The sequence below is a fragment of the Rousettus aegyptiacus genome, unplaced genomic scaffold (assembly GCF_014176215.1).
Source record: "Rousettus aegyptiacus isolate mRouAeg1 unplaced genomic scaffold, mRouAeg1.p scaffold_m13_p_13, whole genome shotgun sequence".
Taxonomy (NCBI): Eukaryota; Metazoa; Chordata; class Mammalia; order Chiroptera; family Pteropodidae; genus Rousettus; species Rousettus aegyptiacus.
The window spans coordinates 31,492,440-31,514,458 of record NW_023416288.1 but is presented as its reverse complement, the minus strand read 5'-3'; the positions used below and the strand labels follow the sequence as shown (position 1 = coordinate 31,514,458).

Here is a 22,019-nt window from a genome sequence, read left to right as displayed (position 1 = left end):
TCCTGATTATTCAAGGGAGATCTGAAGCCCACCCCTTACCCTCCCTAGGTCATGTGGCTGGCTTCTCACTGCTATTGCTGTCTTTGATGTTCTTGACCCCTCCTCCTCCTCTCCCATCTCCCCGACTCCTGTCAAGGAGTTGACGAATCTTCTGCCCTTTTCCTCATCTCCATTCCTTCCCTTCTTTTCCCTCTTCAGCTACCAAGTCCTCACTGCCTTTACCTCACTCGTAGAACTGACCTCTGGTCACGATCCCCTTTTATCAGAAATTGCCCTTTGCTCCATTTGGGCCTGGTCCGGCAGTGCGGGAGGAGGGGGCCTGTTGGACCCACCACGAGGGGGTGGTTCTGAGCAGTGCAGGACGTGTGTAAAGCGCCGAGCTGGGGCCTGGCATGCGGGAGGCGTTAGAAACAAAGCAGGGGCTTTCGCTTCCGTGGTGACTGCTGCGTCTATGTCATCAAGCTTGCCCTTTCCCCCCAGTCCCCCAGTCTGACCCCAGCACGCCTTAGGTGGCCTGCGACAATAAGCTTTTCATACAGACTGCGCTTAATCGATGTACCTCCCTGGGAATCCGCAGATGCTACCTTTCCCGCATTTTACAGGTGATGAAACTGAAGCTCGGGGAGGCGAAATCACTCACTCATGGCCCCACCTCTGAGAAGCGGCCGAGCTCCTAGATTTGGGATGTTCCAAATCTGGAGTTACCGTTTCTCCCCTTCTTAGCTCCCATCCCGCGCGGTCCTGCGGGCCGAGCTGCAGGAGGCCGGAAACTGCCCCGTTCCCTCGCCGCGCCCGGTGCTGCCCTGTGCGCACGCCCGTCCGAGTCGTTCATTCTGTCTGTGCGCTCGCCGTTCCTTTTTCTAGCGTCTACCCCGGTTCAGGTCCAGTTCAGACACTGCTTCTTCCAGGAAGTCTTACTGGGTTGTTCTTTCTGTGGACCACCGTGCTTGGGTCTCCCGCATGTCGCTGATCCTCGCCGTGATTGCTTGTAGACCCGTCCAGCTCCCCCATTAAGGGACAAGCTTTGACGAAAGGGGCCTCCTACCTGGATGGCGTTTCCCAGCTTCCTGGCTGAGGGCGCTTGCTCCAGCCATCCCTCTTCCCTTGTGTCGCGCATCCAGCATGCACCGCGAACGAGGCCCCCGCGGGGCGGAAGCGGGAGGCTTGTCCGCCTTTGCTCACTCGACCTGTCATCACTTTCCAGTCTGTTTCTTCAGGTCTTGTGAGCTTCAAAAGGAAAAAAGAAAAAAGGCAACCACTCTCATCTCCTCTTCCTGTCATTTGCTCGCCTCCTCGATCGTGATGACCAAGGCTCGCAACATATTGCCTGGTTTTGATTTTAAAAGATGACAGACCCCAGAGAGCAAAGAGCTGTGTGAGGGTCGTAACCAAGAATGCAGCGAGGCTGTGCAGAGTAGATGTTTGCTTCATACAGACTCACATTGAAAACCTTTTTAACACCTTGTGGAATAAGGAGAATAAGCGTAGACCTTGGTTGAGAACTGTAGCCAAGTTATTCTTCTCTGTCAGAACTGGCCACCAATGATACTGATTTCTCGCAGGCTGACAACTCAAAAGATAGAAAGAGCTAGAGGACTGGAAGGTTGGCACTTGCTGCTCCAAGGTGTAACCTAGGCAGCGACTTTGGGTATACAATGAAATTTACACATGGACCCCACTGCCCCGAAGCAGCCTGCAGGGGCCGGCTAAGGGCTCTACGAAACAGGTGTTTCCTGCCCTCGGAGGTAGCAGGTTCATGGTGGGTTTCCTCGGGAGCCAGCTGTGCACCGTTCTTCCTTAATCATAAACCCTGGCCTGCTGGTTCCCTACCCATGGCCCATCCACTCTCCATCCTCCTTAACCGGCCCAGGAAGCTGCACCAGCTTGCACACAGCATGTGTAGCAATGCCAGCTCTCGCCTCCCTTAAACACGTTTTGAATTTCACTTTAAAGAAACTTCCCGTTTGTGTCTCCTCCTTATTTTTTTTTTTTTTTTTTTTTTTTTTTTGAAGCAGCTGCATCACAGCTATCAACAAAGGAACAAAGTAATTTAGCTCTGAGCACACACTCACTCCAATTACACATAATAATTCATAGGAGACATTTTTAAGCTTAGAAAGAAGAAAAAAATAAAACGCTGGATGTAGGCAGTTCTTTCTCTGTGCCCCTATAAGTTTTTCCAGTTGTCTATTATATCTGTTTTTCTCCAGAGATTATCTGAGCTCAAAGAAGTATGTAATTAAAGTCAGGAAAAAGGCATGGGGGGAGATAAAGATTCCTCAACCAAATGTGGTGTGATGAGGGGTCATTGCTATATCGGGTGTGGGCGGGAGATGTTGGCGGCAACTGGGGTTAAGGACTCCAGCCCTGGCTGCCAGCTTGCAGGAGGCTGTTCGTGGGTCTCCTTTCTGAACTGCAGTTCGTTCTCTTCCCTCTCCTTTCGTTCAAGCGTGTCATTTAGAGAGCCCGGTTTCCTTTTTATCAGTTCAAAAGAAAGAAAAAGTCATCATTGGAAAATGTTCTTTTTAAGAGTCGTGCAGTATCTCTGCTCCCCGGGGCCTGGTGGCGGTTGCTGGTCGCTCACCAGCTGGAGAGTCCTGCGGGCCGTGGAAGGTTGGAACTGTCCGTCAACCCTGGCGCAGTTGGTAAAGGAGCCACCGCAGTCACCTCGGGGAGGGGAATAGAAGTCTCCAGTCCTGTTGCTGGGATTGCAGATTGGTGCAGCCACTGTGGAAAACAGCTTCAAGATTCCTCAAACAATTAAAATGGAACTACCTCATGATTTAGTCATTCCACTTTTGGGTATTTATCTGAAGAAATCTAAAACACTTAATTTCATGCCGCTAAGTGCATGGCAATGCAGTTTACAATAGCCAAGATACGGAAGCAGCCTAAAAGCTCAGTAGACGATTGGATAAAGAAGTGGTACGTGTATACAGTGGAATATTGCTCAGCCATAAAAAAATGAAATCTTAACCATTTGTGATAACATGAATGGATCTAGAGGGTATTATGCTAAGTAAAATAAGTCAGAGAAAGACAAGTACCACATGATCTCACTTATATGTGGACTCCAAAGAACAAAAGCAAAACAGAAACAGATTCATAGATAGAACATTTCGATAGTTGCCAGATGGGAAGGCGTTGCACCGGGTGGAAATGCTGAGGGGTTTAAGTACAAACTGGTAGTTACAAAATAGTCACGGGGATGCAAAGCACAGCGTAGGTCAGTATTATTGTAGTCATTCCGTATGGTGCCAGGTAGGTGCTAGACTAATCGGGGGATCACTTCGTAAATGACAATAATGTCTATAACCACGATGCTGTACACCTGAACATAGTATGATATTGACTGTCAACTTTAAATGGGGAAAAAAAAAAGACATGTGCCATCTGCGGAAGGGAGGCCCGCTCGCCGACGTGGAGGAGCAGACGGGCTTGGGTGGCTGTTCGAAGGGAAAGCCGGTGTGTGGGAGGGAGCCAGCTTTCCCTCACGTCGTCTTCCCGTGTGTTTCTGGTTCCGTGAAAGCGTTGCTGACGGCCAGCCCTGGCAGGAGAAACTGAATCTCATCCGCGCTCATCAGTCACGCAAGAAGCTGGCTGAGGCTGTGGGCATTCTGAGTTTTTGAAATCAATTTGCGGGTCTGAGTTTCTGTAAGCTATAGATAGTGTGAGAGAGAGTGTGTGTGTGTGTGTGTGTGTGTGTGAGAGAGAGAGAGATGGGAAAATACACATAACATGAAATTTACCATTTTAACCATTTTTAAGTACAAACACGTCCCCGGTTTCTCGCCAGCAAGGTACCGAGTGGCATTCAGCGCACTCACAGTGCTGCGCAGCTGTCTCCAGCATCTCTTCGCAGCATGTTTTCATGTCTCGAACAAACTCCGTAGCCGTTAAGCAATGACTCCCATCGCCCCCCAGTCCCTGGTAACCACTATTCTTTCTTTCGTTCCATGTGACAAACATGTGTTTTCAATTTAGCAGGACGTGCGCTTCCATTCCAAATACTTCACAGAAGAGCTAAGAAGAATTTTTGTAGAGGACACCGACTCAGAGATGGAAGATTTTGAAGGATTTACGCAGAGTGATCTGAACGTGAGCAGTGACCCAGAAGTAAAGGTAATAATTACCAAGATGAGGAAGTGTGGGTTGTAATACGTTGAGTTCTGCTTCTGAATTTTTTTTTTTTTCACTTGTAAGAAGCCACTTCACGGGTGAAAAGGAATTCCTTTTTCTTACGTGATTATCTTCTAAGCCAGTTAACATAATATGAACATTGCTATTCTCAGGCAAAGTCCTGGTCCACTGATCCATTATCCTCACATAGAAAATCCAGTTTTCTTCCTCTGGTGCCTTTGGAGTTTTTGAGGGCTGTGTCCCAGGTGTCCCTTATTGCCCCTTATCAAAGAACTTATTTCAGACTGTTTGAATCTCTTTATCTAAAAAGAGGAGGATCTATCTGGGAGTAACAAGTTTCTTAAAGTCATTTCTTCTTGTGTGTGAACTAAAGTTCTTGGGTTTGGAGTTAATTTGGCAAAGATTTAACTGTGGTACAGTTTTACCCTGTGCATTCTCGATTTGGGGGCTGACATGCTTTTTAATGATGAAGGTGACCCAGACCTGCCTGAGTCCCGAGGACAGTCTGCTCTCGAGACTTTGCCATCAAAAGACCTGTTGGTTGATTTCTTCTTGTTATTTCATAATGTTTAGGCCAGTTAACTGCCAACTAGTATTGAATCTCAGGGTCACTTTAAAGAACGGCCTTTCGATTTCTTTTAGGCATAAAAGCATTTCCTGCTAACTGTAAAATAGCATACATTTATCCAAAAAAAAAATCAGTATACTCTTTTCTTCTTCGGTATTGAGGTAAAAGATGGAGGTTAAGCTTTTTCATGCTCAGATGCTTCTGCGGAACCCCTTCTGGCTTGGCACCTATATGGAAGTTTACAGAAGCTGCTTGATCTGTTCCCCGCCTTTTCCTAGGGGGGAACTTAAGGCCTGAAAGCCCTAATGGTAGGCTGCCTTGTTTGATGGTGACTTTTTTCTTCTGTGAATAGCAGCACGGAGCTGTGCCAACCTGTAGGCCCCAGCCCTCCCTTGGCTTTCTTTACAGAAGCTGTTTGTATGGCAGTTCATGTGTTCTGGCTAGCAAGTCTCCATTCCCTTGCCAGCAAGACACTTAAGACCCTTCCAAACCCTGATGGGTATCATCTACTCTTACTGGCTTATTTATCTTCTGTTCCTTAAGTGATGGCTGGTTATTCAAAGGATTTGTGTTTCCAGCACAAGAAAGTAAATTACCCCAAAAGTCTTTTCTCCCCGCTCATTGTCAATGAATTTAGGATATGAATTGTGACATGTTATGTTGACTCTGATATAACTCATAGCTCAGGGGAGGTCCACCTGCAACTTTTATTTTAAAGTTCAGTAAGAAAACAAGCACCGTTTTCTCCTGACTCAACTTCCTGCCCACTCTAGTGAGAACTGGTGAGACCACCTTTCCAGATGACGGGAAATTGCCATACCCCAGTGCCTGGTGATCTTCTAGCCAGAGTCGAAACAGCCACGGGAGGGGTGCTGGCCCTTGCGTTCCTTCCCTCGGGTCTGAGTGTCCACTGGTATTTCTACAGTTTGCTGTTTCCCTACTTCAGTCCTTCGTTGTAGGCTGCTCCCCATCCTTGGTGAAGAGAGGTGGGTTAGATGATGATCATGATAAATAAGCCAATCTGGGGATATGTCCTCTGAAGTTGCCCAACAGTGTCTTCCAAAATTGGATTCCTCTGCAGCCCATAGTTTTGAATTCCAAAGCTACTAATGTAGAAAGTTCAAGATATTAAAAAAAAAAAAAAACAGGTAGCACAGTACGGTCTTATTTCTCCCGTTGGCCTGTCGTGCGCTGATGCGTATACCAAAGTTTGGCAACTATCTGCATTTTCCTCCCTCTGCCTTATTTTACTTTGAGTCCAGTTAGAGTTCAGGGGGTGGTCACTGCGGAGGCAGCAGAACCATTTAACTGAATCCCGGGCCCACCCTGGCGCTGCCCATTCTCTCCTCCCAGCACCCCATCGGCAGAGTCCCTGACAGGTTCTCAGACTCAGCTTTCCAGCTTGTGGTCCAGGAAGGATGCCCAGGAGATGGCCTTGATCTCGATGTTTAAACCTCGGTTATGGGTAGGACCCCCTCGCATCTGAGATAGTCTGCATTGTCACCTGGGTCAGGTCACCCTGCCGTGGCCTTCCATTCTCACTATGTCTTCACGTGTAAAACCGAGTTACGTTTTAATGCTGGAGGACGGATACCAGGTAAAGTTTAAAAATGGAGTGAGACGCTCTTGAGCTGACCGAATGGGGGTTCTACACCTGCAGAGCTGTCGGCCTTGATGCCACCCAGTTACAGAAAAAGGAGGTGGGGCTTCCCTCAGAGTGAGGGCTCATCATGCCTTGGAGAGGCCATCGCCAGTGACCCCACTGGCGGGTCATCTGCCTGCTCCTTGGTCTCTTCACTGAGGCGAAGTCCTCTCTCCTGCCCCTTTTACTCGTGAGTCCCAGTCCTGTTTAGGGAAGAACAGTCAATATTTTGTCCTCCCCAGGCACTCCCATTTCTGTCTGAAGGCGACTCTGAGGTCTTGCACGCGCTTCGACTGTGCCTCCCGTGACTTGGCCTCTGGGGGTGCCAGCTTGGCTGTTCCACGCCGCGGGAGTGTACTTTGTCAGTGTTTTGCTTCCGGCCCGATGCTCTGAGTGCAGCCGCGTCTGCCAGTGGGTGTGGCTGGGGCAGAGTGCAGCAACAGCTGCTCTTTGATTTTATTCATCAGCACACTGCTTGAGCATCGAACTGAAGAGGTCACAGAGAACGAAGAGTAGGACGAGGAGGCTGTCAGCTATTTATTGTGTTCCTAAAATAATGTCGAGTGGTTTTAAACATGTCTTTTTTCAACGTCTTAACAGACATCTTCGCTTTTTCTCATTTTGTTAGCGCAACGCGTCAGATTTGAGCGACGGCAGCAAAGCGTCGTTAGTGAGTGAGGAAGAGGACGATGAAGAAGAGAAGGCTACACCTAGAAGAAGCAGGCCTAGGAGAAGCAGTATTGGGCTTCGCGTAGCCTTGCAGTTCCCCACCAAGAAACTGGCAAAGAAGTCAGATAAAAACGGTTCTTCTGAGCCGCTGTTTTCCAGCTCGTGCCTACAGGACCCCCAAAAAGCAGTTCTTGGGAGGAAGAAAAGCTGCAGACAGGGGAAGGAAAGGGACGATTCTGTGTCCGAATCTGAGGACGACTCCAGGGATGAGGGCCAGGAGGGCTCGGATGCGCTGCTGAAAAGGACCATGAACATCAAGGAGAACAAGGCCATGGTAAGGCCCCGCGTGGGCGGCGGGAGCCGGCTCCGGGCTCTGACCCGCGGCTGCCCCAGCTCACGGGCTGCGCCCTTGCAGCCTGGCTTCTGGCAGGAAATGAGCTCTGGGTGTTAAGTGTCTCTTTTCCTGAACCCCAAGTAGTTATTACCCGATGGCTCCGGTTTGCGAACAGAGTCTCCCAGCACCGTTTTTAGCCCCTTACACCGTGCCATGAACTAAAATTGCTGCTTACTGTGTATCAGGTGAAGTTCTACCTGTGCAGTGGCATTGGAGGGGAAGGGCTGAAGAACTGGCCTGTTCCCAGCAGAAAAGCAGCGTGCACATAGGATGTTCGGAAGCCACTTAAGAGTCGCAGTGTGTGGGTCAGACAGGTGGCTTTCAACCCCCAAAACTATATTGTGATGACCTGCTGTGGTTTCAAGACATCATCCAAAGGAATGAAACAGGTCTAGGTGTTAAACTGAACTTTAAATGTCTTCACTAGAAAAATTAATAGAACAAGGTGAAATCTTTGTTATATGTAGTTTTTCCGTATGTGGTACATAACTGCTGTTTGCTTCGTAATTTTGTATATACAGAATTTTTTAAATCTACCACTTAGCATTTTGATATATTTTTTAACATTTTCTTTTTAAAAAGCACAATGTAATGATACTGTATATACAATCTTATGCATCTGATAAGTTACTTAAGAAAATATAAAGCTTTTAGGTGGAATGTATCCTGAAATATTATTCTTATCATCTAAGGCAAATTTTAGCATTGTACCCTTCTGCATCTTTAAAATAAGAACTGCGTCGTTGTTCATGATCTTTTAGTGACATCCATACGTTCGTATAAATCTAAAACTAAAAAGAATCCTAATGAAATTGCCTCACTGGCATAGTAATACCTATTATTTGGTATTCTTAGGTGTTTGCTTGGGAATAGTTTCATAAATCATTGATGAGAACTTAATCCGTTTTTGGAGCTCTGAATAACTGACAGAAGGATCTAGTTGAGAGCCTTTTTTCTGTTTTGAACATGGTGAAACTTGATGTAGGTGTGTAAAATGCTGTTCCAGGGCAGGTAGCGGTCCCATCAGGATTGCAGCCTGATGCTCCAGGAGTGTTCACTGTGTCATGTCCTTGTCCATAAGGAATGGGCACGGATTTCATTCCCGTGAACGATATCAGCATCTCACCTCTGGAGATGAAAATCGTTACACGCGAGCTTAAAATTACAACAGCCCTCGAGCTCTCACGTAAACGACTTTAGTCAGGTGTCTCACGGCTGCGAAACCGGAGACTCGCGGCGAGGTGTGAGATAAACTAGACCTTGGCGGCGTTGATGCCCGACGCTCTCTTTCCTTCTGCACCGCAGCTCGCTCAGTTGTTGGCGGAACTGAACTCCATGCCAGACTTGTTCCCCGTCCGGACCCCGAGCTCGGCTTCCGTAAGTGGAACCCCTTGTCCAGAATCAGTGAGCCCGAGTCTGGCGATCACACCCGGGTGCCGGGCGGCGTGCGCTGCAGCAGGCGCCCCGCTGCCACGGCGTGTGTCTGTGCTCTCGCTTTCAGAAGAAGAAAACCGCGCGGCGGGCCTTCTCGGAGGGGCAGGTCACGCGGCGCACCAACCCCACCCGCAGCGCGCGGCCGCCCGAGAAGTTCGCCCTGGAGAACTTCACCGTCTCGGCCGCCAAGTTCGCGGAAGAGTTCTACAGTTTCAGGAGGAGGAAGACAATTAGCGGGGTATTTATTGCACCATAGGAAACGGACGGTTCTGGGTCTGAGCCAGGGGTCCCCTGTCACCAGTGCTTGTCGCGTTCACCCCAGGGCGTGTGCCGTTAGGCCTCGGTGGCTCTGCATTTCTGGTGTGTTCCCAGGTGGTGCCCCTGAGCCCACACTCTGAGAACCCCCCGAGTCTAAACCCATAGGCCACGGAGAGAGCCCTCTCTCCAATCCGAGCAGCGGCCCGGTGCTTAGGGACCCCAGCTTGTCCCCAGTGGAGGCCACCGAGGCTCTCTAACGGCCCCAGCAGGCGTGATTTTGCTCGGTGGAGAGCACTTCTAGGAATGAGGCCTCTCGTGTGCTTTCCTCAGCCTGGAGGAGGAGACTTCAGACCCTTCCTGGTCGTGGGTTCTCTGGCCTCAGAGTTTACAGCAGGTGCCCGGTTATCGCTCAGGTGAAACCTGGGCTGCTCATTTATCATACCACCTTGCCACGAAGGGAAGCGTGGCACGGTGTTGGCAGGAGCTCAGTAAATGACTCAACGAGCCCAAGGAAGTAGACGAGGGAGGTGGTTGACATGCATGGTGCTCAGGGTTTAAAACTTTTTAACGGGGTTTGTTTCTTAACCTCTCGCAATGCCGCACGGCGGGTCCCGCCTCGGCTCCTCCGCAGGGGAAGTGCCAGGGTTACAGGCGGCGCCACCGCATGTCTTCCTTTCGGCCCGTGGAGGATATCACCGAAGAGGACTTGGAGAACGTCGCCCTGACCGTGCGAGATAAAATCTACGACAAAGTTCTGGTGCGTTGCGCGTGGTTGTGATTCCTGCTGGGAGTGCGAGGCACTGGGGTTTGAAATCCGGCGTTGTTTTTAAACGGTGTCCGGGCTCTGAATCGGAGGGTCAGTTATAACTGGGGAAGATGGCGGCTTCGTGCAGGAATTGTCGGGGGAGGGTTCCTCGGGGAGAAGCGGGGGTTCAGTTCGGAAAAATTTGTCACTTATATTTTCAATGTATAGTTTTTGCGTTAAATGCTGAAACAAACAATGTGCTTTTTGGTTAATGTCACCATAGAACCTTAAGTTTGAGAGACTGTTTTGGGTTGGTAAGAGGCAAGTTACAATTTGTTTTAAATGGTGATTTAGAGGGAGACTTTGTGCTGTTCTGCATGGCTTTTAAGATAATAGGACACAGCCTTAAGGTAGTATGAAAATGTTTCTAGTTTAATTGCCAGCACGTTTACACCGACCACCAGGAACTAGGTCGGAGCTGAGTGATGCTGCCCAGGGCTCACTGCCACTCGGCGGCCTCCGACCCTCCTGCCTTCCCTCTGGTCCCTGGTCATTTGTGTCCACCTGATGGTTTCATTTCTTCCAGGCTCCCTGCTCAGTCTCACCTGCCCTAAGATGCTTCTCTGGCCCCAGAATTAAAATTGCTGATGGGCTACCGGAGGGCGTCATGGCTTGTACCAGAAAATCAGTGCTGCTTGACCCCTAGGAGAGGGCAGTGTGTCCTCGTGCATTTAGGACGTGCACGTGGCCCGTACATCCGCGTTAACCGCTCCCCTCCGTCCCCCGCAGGGTAACACGTGCCATCAGTGTCGGCAGAAGACCATCGACACCAAGACGGTGTGTCGGAACCGGAGCTGCGGCGGGGTGCGGGGGCAGTTTTGTGGGCCGTGCCTGCGGAACCGCTACGGGGAGGACGTGAGATCGGCCCTGCTGGACCCGGTAGGAGCAGCATGCGCGCTCTTCGCAGATCGTCCTGGTGAAGGGAAGCCTGAACATGGGGCTCCCGTTACTGGGGACCCACAGCTGCAGCAGCCTGTGGAGCCCTCGCTGTCCCCTCTCTGCATCTTAAGGTGCTGGGAGAAATGAAGAATAGGGTTTCCTTCTAGAAAGGGACCGAGCTGACTAATAGGAGGGGTTGCATTGGGTTTTCCAGAGTCAGAGTCAAGCTTTTTGACAGCTGTCTGGGTCATCCAGGTGAATCTGTGCCCAGCACTGCTCTGAGGTTTCACATCTGTAATGCTGTTTATCTCAGTTGTTATTAACTCATTTATCCTTAGGAAGTAGATGTACATAGCTCCCTGTACCTGTTACTTCTGTAAAATGAGTCTCATGGTTAGTATTAGCTTGGACAGTCCATGCCCTTAGCCTTTAACAGTCATGAACCGTCCTCAATTTGCAGATGACTGTACACCCACTCAGGTTAAATGATTTAACAGCTGTCTCACACATGGGAAGTGGAAGGACTAGCATTCACACCCAGGTCCCGCTGATCTCTGGAAACCCTGTGCTCCTAAAACTCTCCAAAATTTTCGAACAGGTATCTCCTCGTTACATTAGCTGGTCCTTGTAGGATCAAGCTTTGGGGCCTTTTCGAAACAGAAAGGAGACAGTAATCCTCCCCCCTTGCGACACTTGGTAAAAGATAACATGTGGCTAAAGACTGGAAGAGCGGTCCGTCGAAGCAGGCCTGGTCAGAGCCTGCGGGTAAGGGGGTCATTTCATTTCTCTCCTAGGGCTGGATGTGTCCTCCCTGCCGTGGGATCTGCAATTGCAGTTATTGTCGGAGGCGTGACGGCCGCTGTGCCACAGGGATCCTCATTCATCTGGCCAAGTTTTACGGTTATAATAACGTTAAGGAGTATCTGGAGAGGTAAGTCTCAAAACCCAAACCAGAGGTGGTAGGGCAGGTACTGCTTGCCGCGTTTCTGGCTGATGCTTACAAACCAACTCAAGTGCCATCCATTCTTTAACCCTGCATTGGAGGAGCTTAGGACTGATGTTTTTCCTGTTAGGAAATTCCTTCTGTTGCTAGAATTTTCAACTTGGTACCGTCTGTAGGCACAATTTCCCCTCAACAGAAATGGAGTATGTGAGGCAGGAATTTAAGGGATGTGCACTTAGGACGTGGTTATTTCATTCTGGGGAGAAGAGAGGGAATTGTGATCCACAACAAACGCTAAAGCAGTGTTGGAATGAGGCAGGTCGCACCTGCTGTTACGTAAGGAGTCCAGTGGGCTTTGCACTTTCCTCCCGCCCACTGATGGTCACACTAACACTGCCCATCTTCCTCTCAGCTTACAGAAGCAGCTGGTAGAAGACAACTAAGAAGAACCAGCCAGCTCACCTTAGCGTACTCCAGCAAGACGTGCCATACGTACCGTTTGTGCCTAAGAGTTTCTTACCGTTGTGTTTTTATACAGAAATTCTTTGTAGACCTAAATACTATTTTTTTTTAAAGATTGTTTATATGCTTACAAAGATTTCTCAGGAAGACAGCTAAGCACCTCGAGGAGTCTATATACATGTTTATGCAGGCCTGTTTGAATTGTTAAAAGCATCTGCAGATGATTAAAAAGCACAATTAAAGTTCAGGTAAGTTCCAGGGGGAAAAAAAAGTATTAGTAGCTCTTGCTTTTGACACTGTTTACTTTTCATTGTTGCCTTGACATTTTACCACCCCCGCCCCCTGACTCTTAGGTAAAGGGGATAGGATAGATCCCCTGTGAAAACTTAATTCAAACTGTGTAGTTGAACCTGCTCTGTGTGATTGGAAATTTATATTGATGACTGTTCCCCTAAATTCCAAAGTGCAATTAACCACAGAACTTGAGAGTACTGGAGTTTTATTTTTATTAAAACTTGAAAAGTGGACTGTCACATCAACACTGGAGGCCTCGGGAGTGCTGCTGGCCAGCAGGGACATCTACCCGGGGCCAGTCGCTTCTGGATCTTAGGAGAACGTAAGGGCTAATTTAAAAGGGTTTTGTTTAAACATCTCCAAGAACTAAAAAAACCCACTTACTGACCAGGCCGCCAACCACAGTTTTTGAGGTGGTATGTTCGGTGGAACCTTGATGAAAATGTGAGGGAGGATGCTATACTTTTGTGTTGTGGGTACGGAGGGAAGCTAAAACAGATTCCAGTATTTTTTTCTACACTGCTTCTTTCTCTTCCCTATTTTTTAAGGATGGTGCTTTCAAAAAAAAGTTAATGCACATTTGTAAGTTACTTAAAAATTACAGAAGCTAGAATGTGTTTTATGCCCCTCCGTGGAATGAAAATGCGTGTGGAGTAGTACAGTGACGGCAGAGAACCCTTACTGTGTTCCGGCCGAGGCTGGAGGGAGGCGAGTCCCTGCGTGGGCGTTGTCTATGCTTCCAGCAGCAGAGCCACGCCTGCCAGGACCCATTTGGCTGTCTTCTCTCTGCTCTTCAGCCTGAAGGTCCAGACGTAGTTGGGGCCCCTTGTTTTGGTTTTGTAGACAGGGCATGCGTAGGTCTGTTTGGTTTCCTCTCTGTCTGTGGTTATGGCTTTCGCGAAGATGACCGGCATCACAGAGGTCAGCTCCTTGAGGCGGGCTTCCGCGATGGTTCCCGACTGGACGTCCCATCTCGCACCTGCAGCAAAAACAACAAGCGTTGCAACGGCGGGGCGTGGTGTTGATACTGATCTTGTAATTGTTGTAGGCAATAAATGTTCTGGTTTTGTCACATTACTGCTCGTCGGTGGCTTTCTTACCTCGCTGGCCCAAGACGGAGGTTAGGACACCTGCTACCCGGGTGCCACACACACGCAGTAAGCAGATCATTGCTCCCCTGCTTCACACACACACTTTCCACAACAATCCAGACACAAACTGGTTTACCTGCCTTAAAAAAATGTGAATCTGAAAGCTTCCAGACAGTCTTAAGTCTCCACACATTTCCTTACCAAGTTCAGGTACCTCATCTCCTGTCCTTAGAGCAAGTGCCACACGTGAAAGAGCACCGTGACAGAGGCGGGGGTAAGAGGAAATGTCCTCCAAAATAAATGCATGGCCAAAGCAATCCGGAAAACACTGCATACTCCACCCCTCCCCCACTTCAGAGGTGTACACTGACATCTTAGAGGCGTGAGAAAAGTAGACTTTGAGTTGATTATACTGAAAAGCATAATTTAAAGTCAGTGTAGGCCTTAAATTACCTTGTGGTAGTAACATCAGATAGATGCACAGATTTAAGTGATAACCATTTACGTAACTGAAATGCCGTACAATTTGGCTCCCATTGTGGCGTTTAACTACTTTTTTTAAGCAGGAAATAAGTGACCACTAGTGTGTGAATGCTGAGAAATGGAATAAACAAAGGACAAATACCAACTTGAACCTGAGGACGCAAGGTCCTTAACTGGATAATCCTGCATGTGCGCCTTGGGGTGTCTTACCTTCCATGAGGAGCCCGTGCAGATAGGCGCCTTCCCTTGGGGGATGTCCATAATCTTCCTTCGTTTTTTTGGTAACGTCGACAGCCAAGCACATTTTATCCAGTGGCCACTCGTTTTTTCGAGCCATGGTCTGCATGATCGCTTTGGGAGGAGAAGGAAGAGGATGAAGCATTGGACGTAGCTTCCGGGAGCTCCCGGTAAGCCGAGCCTCCACCCGAGACGTGCTTTCGGTTCTCAGGTATTTGCACGTGGCTGCATTAGAGCGAAGGTTGGCAGGCTAGGCCTGCAGGACAGCCTCACAGAGTTTGTGAATGAAGTTTTACTGGAACAGCCACGCGTATTTGGTTATGTGTTATCTGGTCGCCACGACACCGTCATGGCAGAGTGCAGCCCTTGTAACAGACCAGATGGCCCTTGGCAAAAAACGTTTGCTAGAGTGAACCGCATCCCTCCCACTCCCGGGCCTCCTTCCCTCGTGCTGCTAGTCTCTTGCCCGGAATTTTATTTCCTCTGAAGCTGCTGCTGTTACTTGTGTATTCCCTTTTCTGTAATGGCTACTGCATGACACCTGCTGGGCAAGGCTTGTCACTCACAGGTAAAGGCAGGTGGGATTTCTGCTAGGGGTGCGGTTGTGCTGACATCAGGGCTGCCCTTACCAGTTAAGAAAGACTGAGGGTTGAAGAATCCTGAAAGCCACACCACAGCTGGAAGGGCAAGGTCTTGAGTCCAAGTATCCAGTTCTCGGCATCGTAAGAGAAGGTCGTTAAACCTGGTTAATAGACGATGAGAAGAGATAAGCTTGCTTTTTAGAAATACAGGTTTCCCAACAACGTGATTGAGCAGATTCTGAGGGGAGGTGATGGGAGACTTACACCGCTGGCAACCGGCAAAATCATGACCCGATGATTTGCAGAATGTCCATTTAAAGAGCTAGATTTTCTTTCTGTAGAGGTTATGTTACCATTAAGGACAAGAAACACTAGAAAATAGAAATTTTTTCTCCATTTATTCAACTACTTAGATCCTCCTAGTGCTATGTGGTGACTGTATGTAGGTGACCTGTGTAGGATCTGGGCTGATGAGTGCCAGCGTGGAGGTATGTGCAGGGTGCATGGGAACAGGAAGAAAAACATCCATGTGTGCCTGAGGATGGGGAGGGGAAGTTGCTATGACTCACTAGACTAGAGTCACCGACAGAGACAGGAGAGGATATGACAATAGTGTCCCCACATGCAATAATTACCTGGGAGCAGGAAACGTTATTACAAGGTTATTTTATCCATTGTATGCCTGTGGCTTTGAGAAGCTGCTGTTTCTACACAGGTTCTTCTGCTGCATTGGCACAAATAGTTATGCAAGGTAGGAAGTATCTGCAGTTTACCAATGAGGAAGCTGGCTCACAGACGCTAAGAAAAATGAACTTCTTTGATGATAAAATTAAGAGACATGTGAAACCTTTAAGGGCTGCTGAAAAAAGTTGGGAGAACCAAAGGTCAAAGCCAGCAAAACAGTTCTCCAGAGTAGGGGCCACTTGGGCTAGCCCTGAAGTTTTCTGGGACCTGGTTTGGTTCAGAGTGGCAAAGAGCAGGGTGAATGAGGACTCGTCCCCACACACCACCCATGCAGGAAACACCTGCCTGAGACTGGGCTGTGGAGGAGGAAAGGCTGTACTGGCTTGGAACGTGTGATTACTTGGGTAAACAAGGTCATGGTTTAGAAGTGATCAGGTAAGGGCAAAAGGAAATTAAGTTGGAAGTTCTCAGAAGCAGAAAAAACACTAACAGGTAAGCAAAGAGTGAAGTAGCATAAAGTAGGATAATGAAAGCAAATAAAGGGGAAATAAAGTGAAAGGATGAAAGCTGAAATAAAAATGCATTACTAAAACGATGCCAGAAAATCTGACTTTTCCCAAATTGCAAGTTTAAATCTGTATAATCAAGGACATAACAGTATTTCAAAAAATCTGACAATAATCAAGACTAAGACACATCTGAATGTAGAAAGATACATCTGAATGTAGACTATGAAGATAGAGAATCACCTAGTCAGGAAAAAGAAAACGTGGAAGTCTTTTACAAAGGAGAAATATTATGTTAGCTTCAGATGCCACAGCAGCATTTGATCAGAATAGAGTGATGCCTACAAAGCCCTCTAAACGATGTATGAGTTAAATTTTTTTTTAACTAGCCAAACTGTCATTTGAGCATTAAGACAACTGATACATAGCATGAAATGTGCCAGCAAATCTAACAGGAACACCGATAACTCAGGAAACAAAAATAGGAATCTGAAAAGACAATACGTTTAAACTCCTAAGGAAAATAATAGTCAAAACGAAAATGAATTAGGAAACTAGGTCAGGTTTCTCCCCTGCGAATATACACAACTTGAGACTGAAAATTGATCTTGGCCAACGAAATTTAAAAATTAAAAGGAGAAACACCCAAGATAACTGAAGACATAACTGAAGATCACCCGGAACTAACAAAATCAACCACAACACAGCAGAGAGACTCAGATTGAAAACATGAGAGTTCAGGTAGGTAAACCGAATGAGAACGGGGAAGGCAGGCAATATTTGGAGAAGCAGGAGCTAAGAATTTTTCAGGGTGAAAGCAACAGGTGGACTCATTTATAACAGCATGTAGAACCAAGTATGTTAGTTTTAAAAGTCCACAAAGGACATCGTTATACTCCCCACCACCAACCCGAATGCCGCCTTGTGCATTTTATCCTTTAGTGAAAAGAAAAGGGGGGCCGGAATACGGAAGCCCAGAATGAGATGCAAAAGAACAACAACAACAGAGAAATCAATATATGTTGTTAAAGCAAAAATAATGATTAACTATAAACAAAAAGACCGTGATTTAAAATGAGGTTGATCTACAATATCAGACCAGAGGAGGCTGATGTTTAGAGAGAGGTTAAAATGTCTACAGGAGAAAGTGTTGACTTTATGTTGTGTTAGGAGAATCAAAAGTGTGTGTGTTACAATGTAAAGTGTCTCCACTGAAACAAACTATACAGGAATAAACGTGGAATAAAGAAAATTATTAAACCAACAGAAATCAGAAAAGTTTGGGGAGGGGGAGAAATTTGCACAAAATAAGATGGTAGAAGTAAGTCCAAAGTCGTCATTAATATAAAATGTTAAGTGCAAGTATCACTATTTTTGATCGGAAAGACACAGTCTGGTTTTGTGTCTGCACAGTGTTACCAGACCCCGTGAGGGGCTCTGCCTGCTCTGCCTGCTCTCCCCTGCCGCCGTTCTCTGCTGCCATCTCTAGTGCCTCCACACCGCACCTCCCACTCCTGTGTTTGCACACATCTCACCCCGCAACCACCAGGTGCCTGGGGGCAGCTTCGGTGTTCAGTGATTGGAATTGTAATGGGACCTCCGGTTTTAAGGCTCACAATAGCATTCTGGCTTTTGGAAGAAAGATTCAGGAAAGTGAGGATAAAGGAGCTCTGTCCTGAAAAGTCAGGAATAGAGAGAACCATATGAAACTTTCTGTACTGACTACCAAGGGCAGAGGAACGGCTGGAGATTACAACTGGCCCTCAGGGAGCAGTGAATTTCTGTCCTTGGCTTTGTGACGCACCTCTGCAGTCATACCCACATGTTGAAGGCAGTCTAATGTACTGCCTACCATACGTGTGGCAGTTAAGAATTGGGAGGGATATCTTGGCTGCAGAGGTCCCCACAGAGGAATGAGGGGTTCCAGCCCAGTGCGCCAGTGCTGGGAAGAGGAATCCCCACAACATATTGCTGTGAAAATCATCAGGGATTCCATCTGGGTAAGATGGAGGGTGCTGCAGACCTAGGCGTCCTCTTAAAGGGCCCATGCAAAGACCCACTTGCTCACAAACATGCCCTACACTCCAGAGAAGGGACAACGGCTCGAAAAGTGTCAGGGACATATGGAGAGGAGCTGAACTGACTAGAGTGAGGGCTGCAGGGGCAGCTCTCTCCAGTACTAAAATGCCATTGTTCCTCTGCTGAGCCCAACCCCCAACACAGTCTGCAGATGCAAGCAGGTGCCAAATCTGAGTCTTCATTAGCCTGGCCAACGGCTCTTTTCCCACCCTGGTGGTTCTCTGAGACCCCACCCCACCCAATTCACCAGCACAGTCGGAACCTCTTTCAGAGGCTAAATCACATGAGCACTAGCTTGGACCCACGCTCTGGACTTTCCTAAAATCTCTTAAAGGCTCACAAACCCCAAATAAGCAGTGGATGGCCTTAGTGTGCCCTGTACCACTTGCTAAGCGGCCCCAAGCCCCGCACTAGTGAGAGTTGGCCTCGGTTCACAGCATAACCAGTCCTGGGTGTGTCCAACCCCAGCAGAGGAAGCTACCAATTGAAGATCACATTGTGGCTTCTACTAGGTGGCCCTGGGCTAGACACAGGCACTAGAGCACCCCCAAAGAGGCCTCAGAACCCACACCTGGTGGCCAGCTTCAGACCACACCAGAGTACCACCCAATTAGTACCACAAATGACACACCCAAGGGTGGACTTGGCAGGCACCAGAGCCCTGCTAGAGCAAATCCCACTCAGTGCGGTCAGCTCCTGCATGATATATTGTCCTCAGTAGTCACAGCCAGTACAGTCAGCCTGAGGGGCCGTCCCACACACTGATGTGCCAACAGCATTCAAGGCTCAACTGCAAGAGGAGAGCACACAACTCATACAAGGGACAGTCCTGGAGCACCTAACTTAGGTGACCAAGGAAACTGCCACTGAACCCCCCACAGGACACCTACTATGTAAGACCACTCTGCCAAGACAGGGAAATGTAGCAGATCTACCTAACATACAAACAAAAACACAGGAGGGCAGCCAGAATAAGACAAAGAAACATGTCCCAAATCAATGAACGGAACAAAGCTCCTGAAAAAGAACTAAATGAAACAGAGACAAGCAATCTACCAGATGCAGCATTCGAAACACCAGTTACAGGGATGCTCCATGAACTTAGAATAGCTGATTTCAATGAAGAGACAGAAAACATAAAAGAGGAAATTAAAAAAAAAGTGAATACAATAATAGAAATGAAGAATACATTAGACTCAACAGCAGATTAGCTGAAGCGGACGACTGAATCAGTGACGACAAGGTAGTGGAAACACCCAACCGGAACAGCAAAAAAAAGAAAATGAAGATAGTTTAGGGGACCTCTGGGAACATTGAGTGTAACATTCGCACATAGGGGCACCAGAAGGAGAAGAGAGAGAGAGCAAGGAATTGAAAACCTATTTGAAGAATGATGAAAAACTTCCCTAACCTGGTGAAGGAAATAGACATACAAGCTCAGGAAGTGCAGAGTCCCAAAGAGGATGAATCCAAAGAGGCCCACACCAAGACACATACATCCTAATTGAAATGCCAAAGGTTAAAGACAGAGAATCTTAAACGCAGCAAGGGAAGAGGAGTCAGTTATCTATAAGGGAGCTCTCGCGAGACTGTCAGCTGATTTCTGAACAGAAACTGTGGGACAGGAGGGCTTGGCACAAAATATTTAAAGTGATGAAAAGTAAGAACCTATATAACTGAGATTACTCTACCCAGCAAGACTATCATTTAAAATCAAAGGAGAGTTAAAGAGCCTTCCAGACTAAAAAAGAAAGCTAAAGGAGTTTATCATCACCAACCCAGTATACAAGAAATGTTAAAGAGACTTCTTTAAGGAAAAGAAGAAAACAATAATAAAAATATGAATACTAAATGGAAATAACTACGTACTTATCATTAATTACTTTAAATGGGTTAAATGCTCCAATAAAAAAAATAAAGAAGGTACATACACTCAGCCATAATAAGAATGAAATCTTACCATCTGCAATAATATGGATGGACCTAAAGGGTATTATGCTAAGGGACATAAGTCAGAAAAAGACAAATCCCATATGATTTTACTTATATGTGGAATCTAAACAATGAACAAACAAAAACTCACAGAGAACAAACTGATAGTTGCTAGATGGGAGGAAGGAAGGTTGGGGGGAAGGGTAAAAAAAACGAAAGGGATTAAGAAGTACAAATTGGCAGTTGCAAAACAGTCACAGGAACGTAAAGTACAAACAGGGAATATAGTCAATAACACTGTAATAACTATATATGGTGTCGGGTAAATGCAAGACATTGGGGATATCACTTCCTACGTTATATAAATGTCTAACTATGTTATACACCTGAAACTGACATAATGTTGAAGGTCAACTGTAATTGAAAAATAAGAATTAAACAAACAACATGGAGAGCATCAGAGCTGAAAGATGCAGAGGCCAGGTGCTAAAAGGTGAAGCTCCTGGACCAAACAAAGCCTGAAGCTGGAAGTACCTTTGGGTTTTCTGGGCATATGAGCCAACAAATTCTTGTTTTTATTTTTTTTTAAATTTTAATTTAAAAAATATTTTTAAGGGGGGAAGAGAAAAAGTGTATAAGACTACATGAGAGCCAACTCAAGTTGCTGTCCATGGCCATTTAAATCATACCTCAATGAGGGAATTCGATTATGTACGTATTTCAGATGATAAACTGAGAAATTAGGTCAAGCATTTTGTCCAAGATTAAATAGCTGATATGTAAGAGGCAGAATTTGGATCTTGCTCTGATCCTCACTTCTAACTGATTTTTGCTTTTGAAGCAACACACTAAGGAAACTCAAATGAGCCCGACGGTAGTGTGCACATTTACCGAGTACAGTCGCAAAGCACAACCTTTACAGCTTTTACGAGGCTGAATAATAATTCAGAATACTGAATCGGTACCGAGGTGGATAAAGCCGGTCGGGGCAAGGACGGTGCAGCTTACCACTGGGCCAGGCCGTAAGTAGACGGATATGCCAGTCTGCCCCACGTGTCTGGTACTGCGTCACAACTCAGTGCCGTCTGCTGGGCTTCCGCATCGGGAGAGAGCATCAGCTCCCCCTAGCATGGAGAAAAAGGCCACAGGCTGAGTGTCCTCGATGTGGGGGAGGCTGCTCTAGCCCCACTTTTAAACTTACCTTCAAACCAAGATCTAACTGTTGAAGTGACACACGGATTTCACGAAGGAGAATATTCATCCTCTCACATTCTTGGAAACAAACAAGAACGTAGGGGCTTCTATTTGAGGTTTTTTGCATGATCTCTGCCATATTGAATTCTTCTGGAAGTTTCTCCAAAATGTCATCCAAGACATTCTTAACCTTAAATCATTAACACACAAAGATTAAGCTCCTTTCTATTTCATTTTTGTTCAAGGTGCCTATATATACCTTCTATTTTTTTAAGTCCTAGAATATATCATACAACTCTCAAAGATGCTTGCTAATGTGTTTAAAAGATGCCTTATAATCCCAGGAGATAGGCAAGGTGGCACTACCATCTATCTGAGCTACCTCCTGCATCAAAGCATCCCCCTCCCCTTAGATCCCATCAAGAAGGAACAACTAAGTCATCAACTACATTTCATTTGTATGTAAAGATATGATCAGAGGAAGTAGAACCCCAACATTTGGATATTACATTTTATGATATGCTCATTTAAAAAATCATTAAAAAATCACATGCACCAAAGATATCCTTTTAGCTTGAGCTAATTCTGATGATGCTGATGCTACCCTCCCAACTGATATCCTAAAACTTGGGGAGCAATTTAGATCAACATTTTAAACAACAAGGAAGCCTCTATCTTCTATAATTATTGTCCTGAAGAAATAAAATATGTACTGGAGACATGAATATGTAGGTAGTACTCAGA

General features: G+C 46.8%; 2 protein-coding genes across 14 annotated transcripts in view; one reads left to right on the top strand and one right to left on the bottom strand.

Moving 5' to 3' along the window:
- The window catches only part of CDCA7L (cell division cycle associated 7 like), a 56,661-nt gene extending 43,096 nt beyond the window's left edge, over positions 1 to 13,565 (top strand). For 2 of the 3 annotated variants that reach the window (XM_016159552.2, XM_016159549.2), the window contains exons 3-10: positions 3,985 to 4,122; positions 6,979 to 7,353; positions 8,719 to 8,790; positions 8,915 to 9,085; positions 9,737 to 9,862; positions 10,640 to 10,789; positions 11,584 to 11,720; positions 12,145 to 13,565. In XM_016159552.2, coding sequence (XP_016015038.2) covers positions 3,985 to 4,122; positions 6,979 to 7,353; positions 8,719 to 8,790; positions 8,915 to 9,085; positions 9,737 to 9,862; positions 10,640 to 10,789; positions 11,584 to 11,720; positions 12,145 to 12,175 — 1,200 coding nt within the window. In that variant the 3' untranslated portion in view covers positions 12,176 to 13,565. The remainder of the gene's footprint in view (positions 1 to 3,984; positions 4,123 to 6,978; positions 7,354 to 8,718; positions 8,791 to 8,914; positions 9,086 to 9,736; positions 9,863 to 10,639; positions 10,790 to 11,583; positions 11,721 to 12,144) is intronic. The other variant, XM_016159550.2, reaches the window with a different exon arrangement.
- DNAH11 (dynein axonemal heavy chain 11) overlaps positions 13,188 to 22,019 on the bottom strand; it is a 264,624-nt gene continuing 255,792 nt past the window's right edge. For all 11 annotated transcript variants that reach the window (XM_016159540.2, XM_016159541.2, XM_016159539.2 and 8 more), the window contains 5 exons: positions 21,283 to 21,465; positions 21,090 to 21,205; positions 14,929 to 15,041; positions 14,273 to 14,413; positions 13,188 to 13,467 (listed from right to left, as the gene is read on the bottom strand). In XM_016159540.2, coding sequence (XP_016015026.2) covers positions 13,220 to 13,467; positions 14,273 to 14,413; positions 14,929 to 15,041; positions 21,090 to 21,205; positions 21,283 to 21,465 — 801 coding nt within the window. In that variant the 3' untranslated portion in view covers positions 13,188 to 13,219. The remainder of the gene's footprint in view (positions 13,468 to 14,272; positions 14,414 to 14,928; positions 15,042 to 21,089; positions 21,206 to 21,282; positions 21,466 to 22,019) is intronic.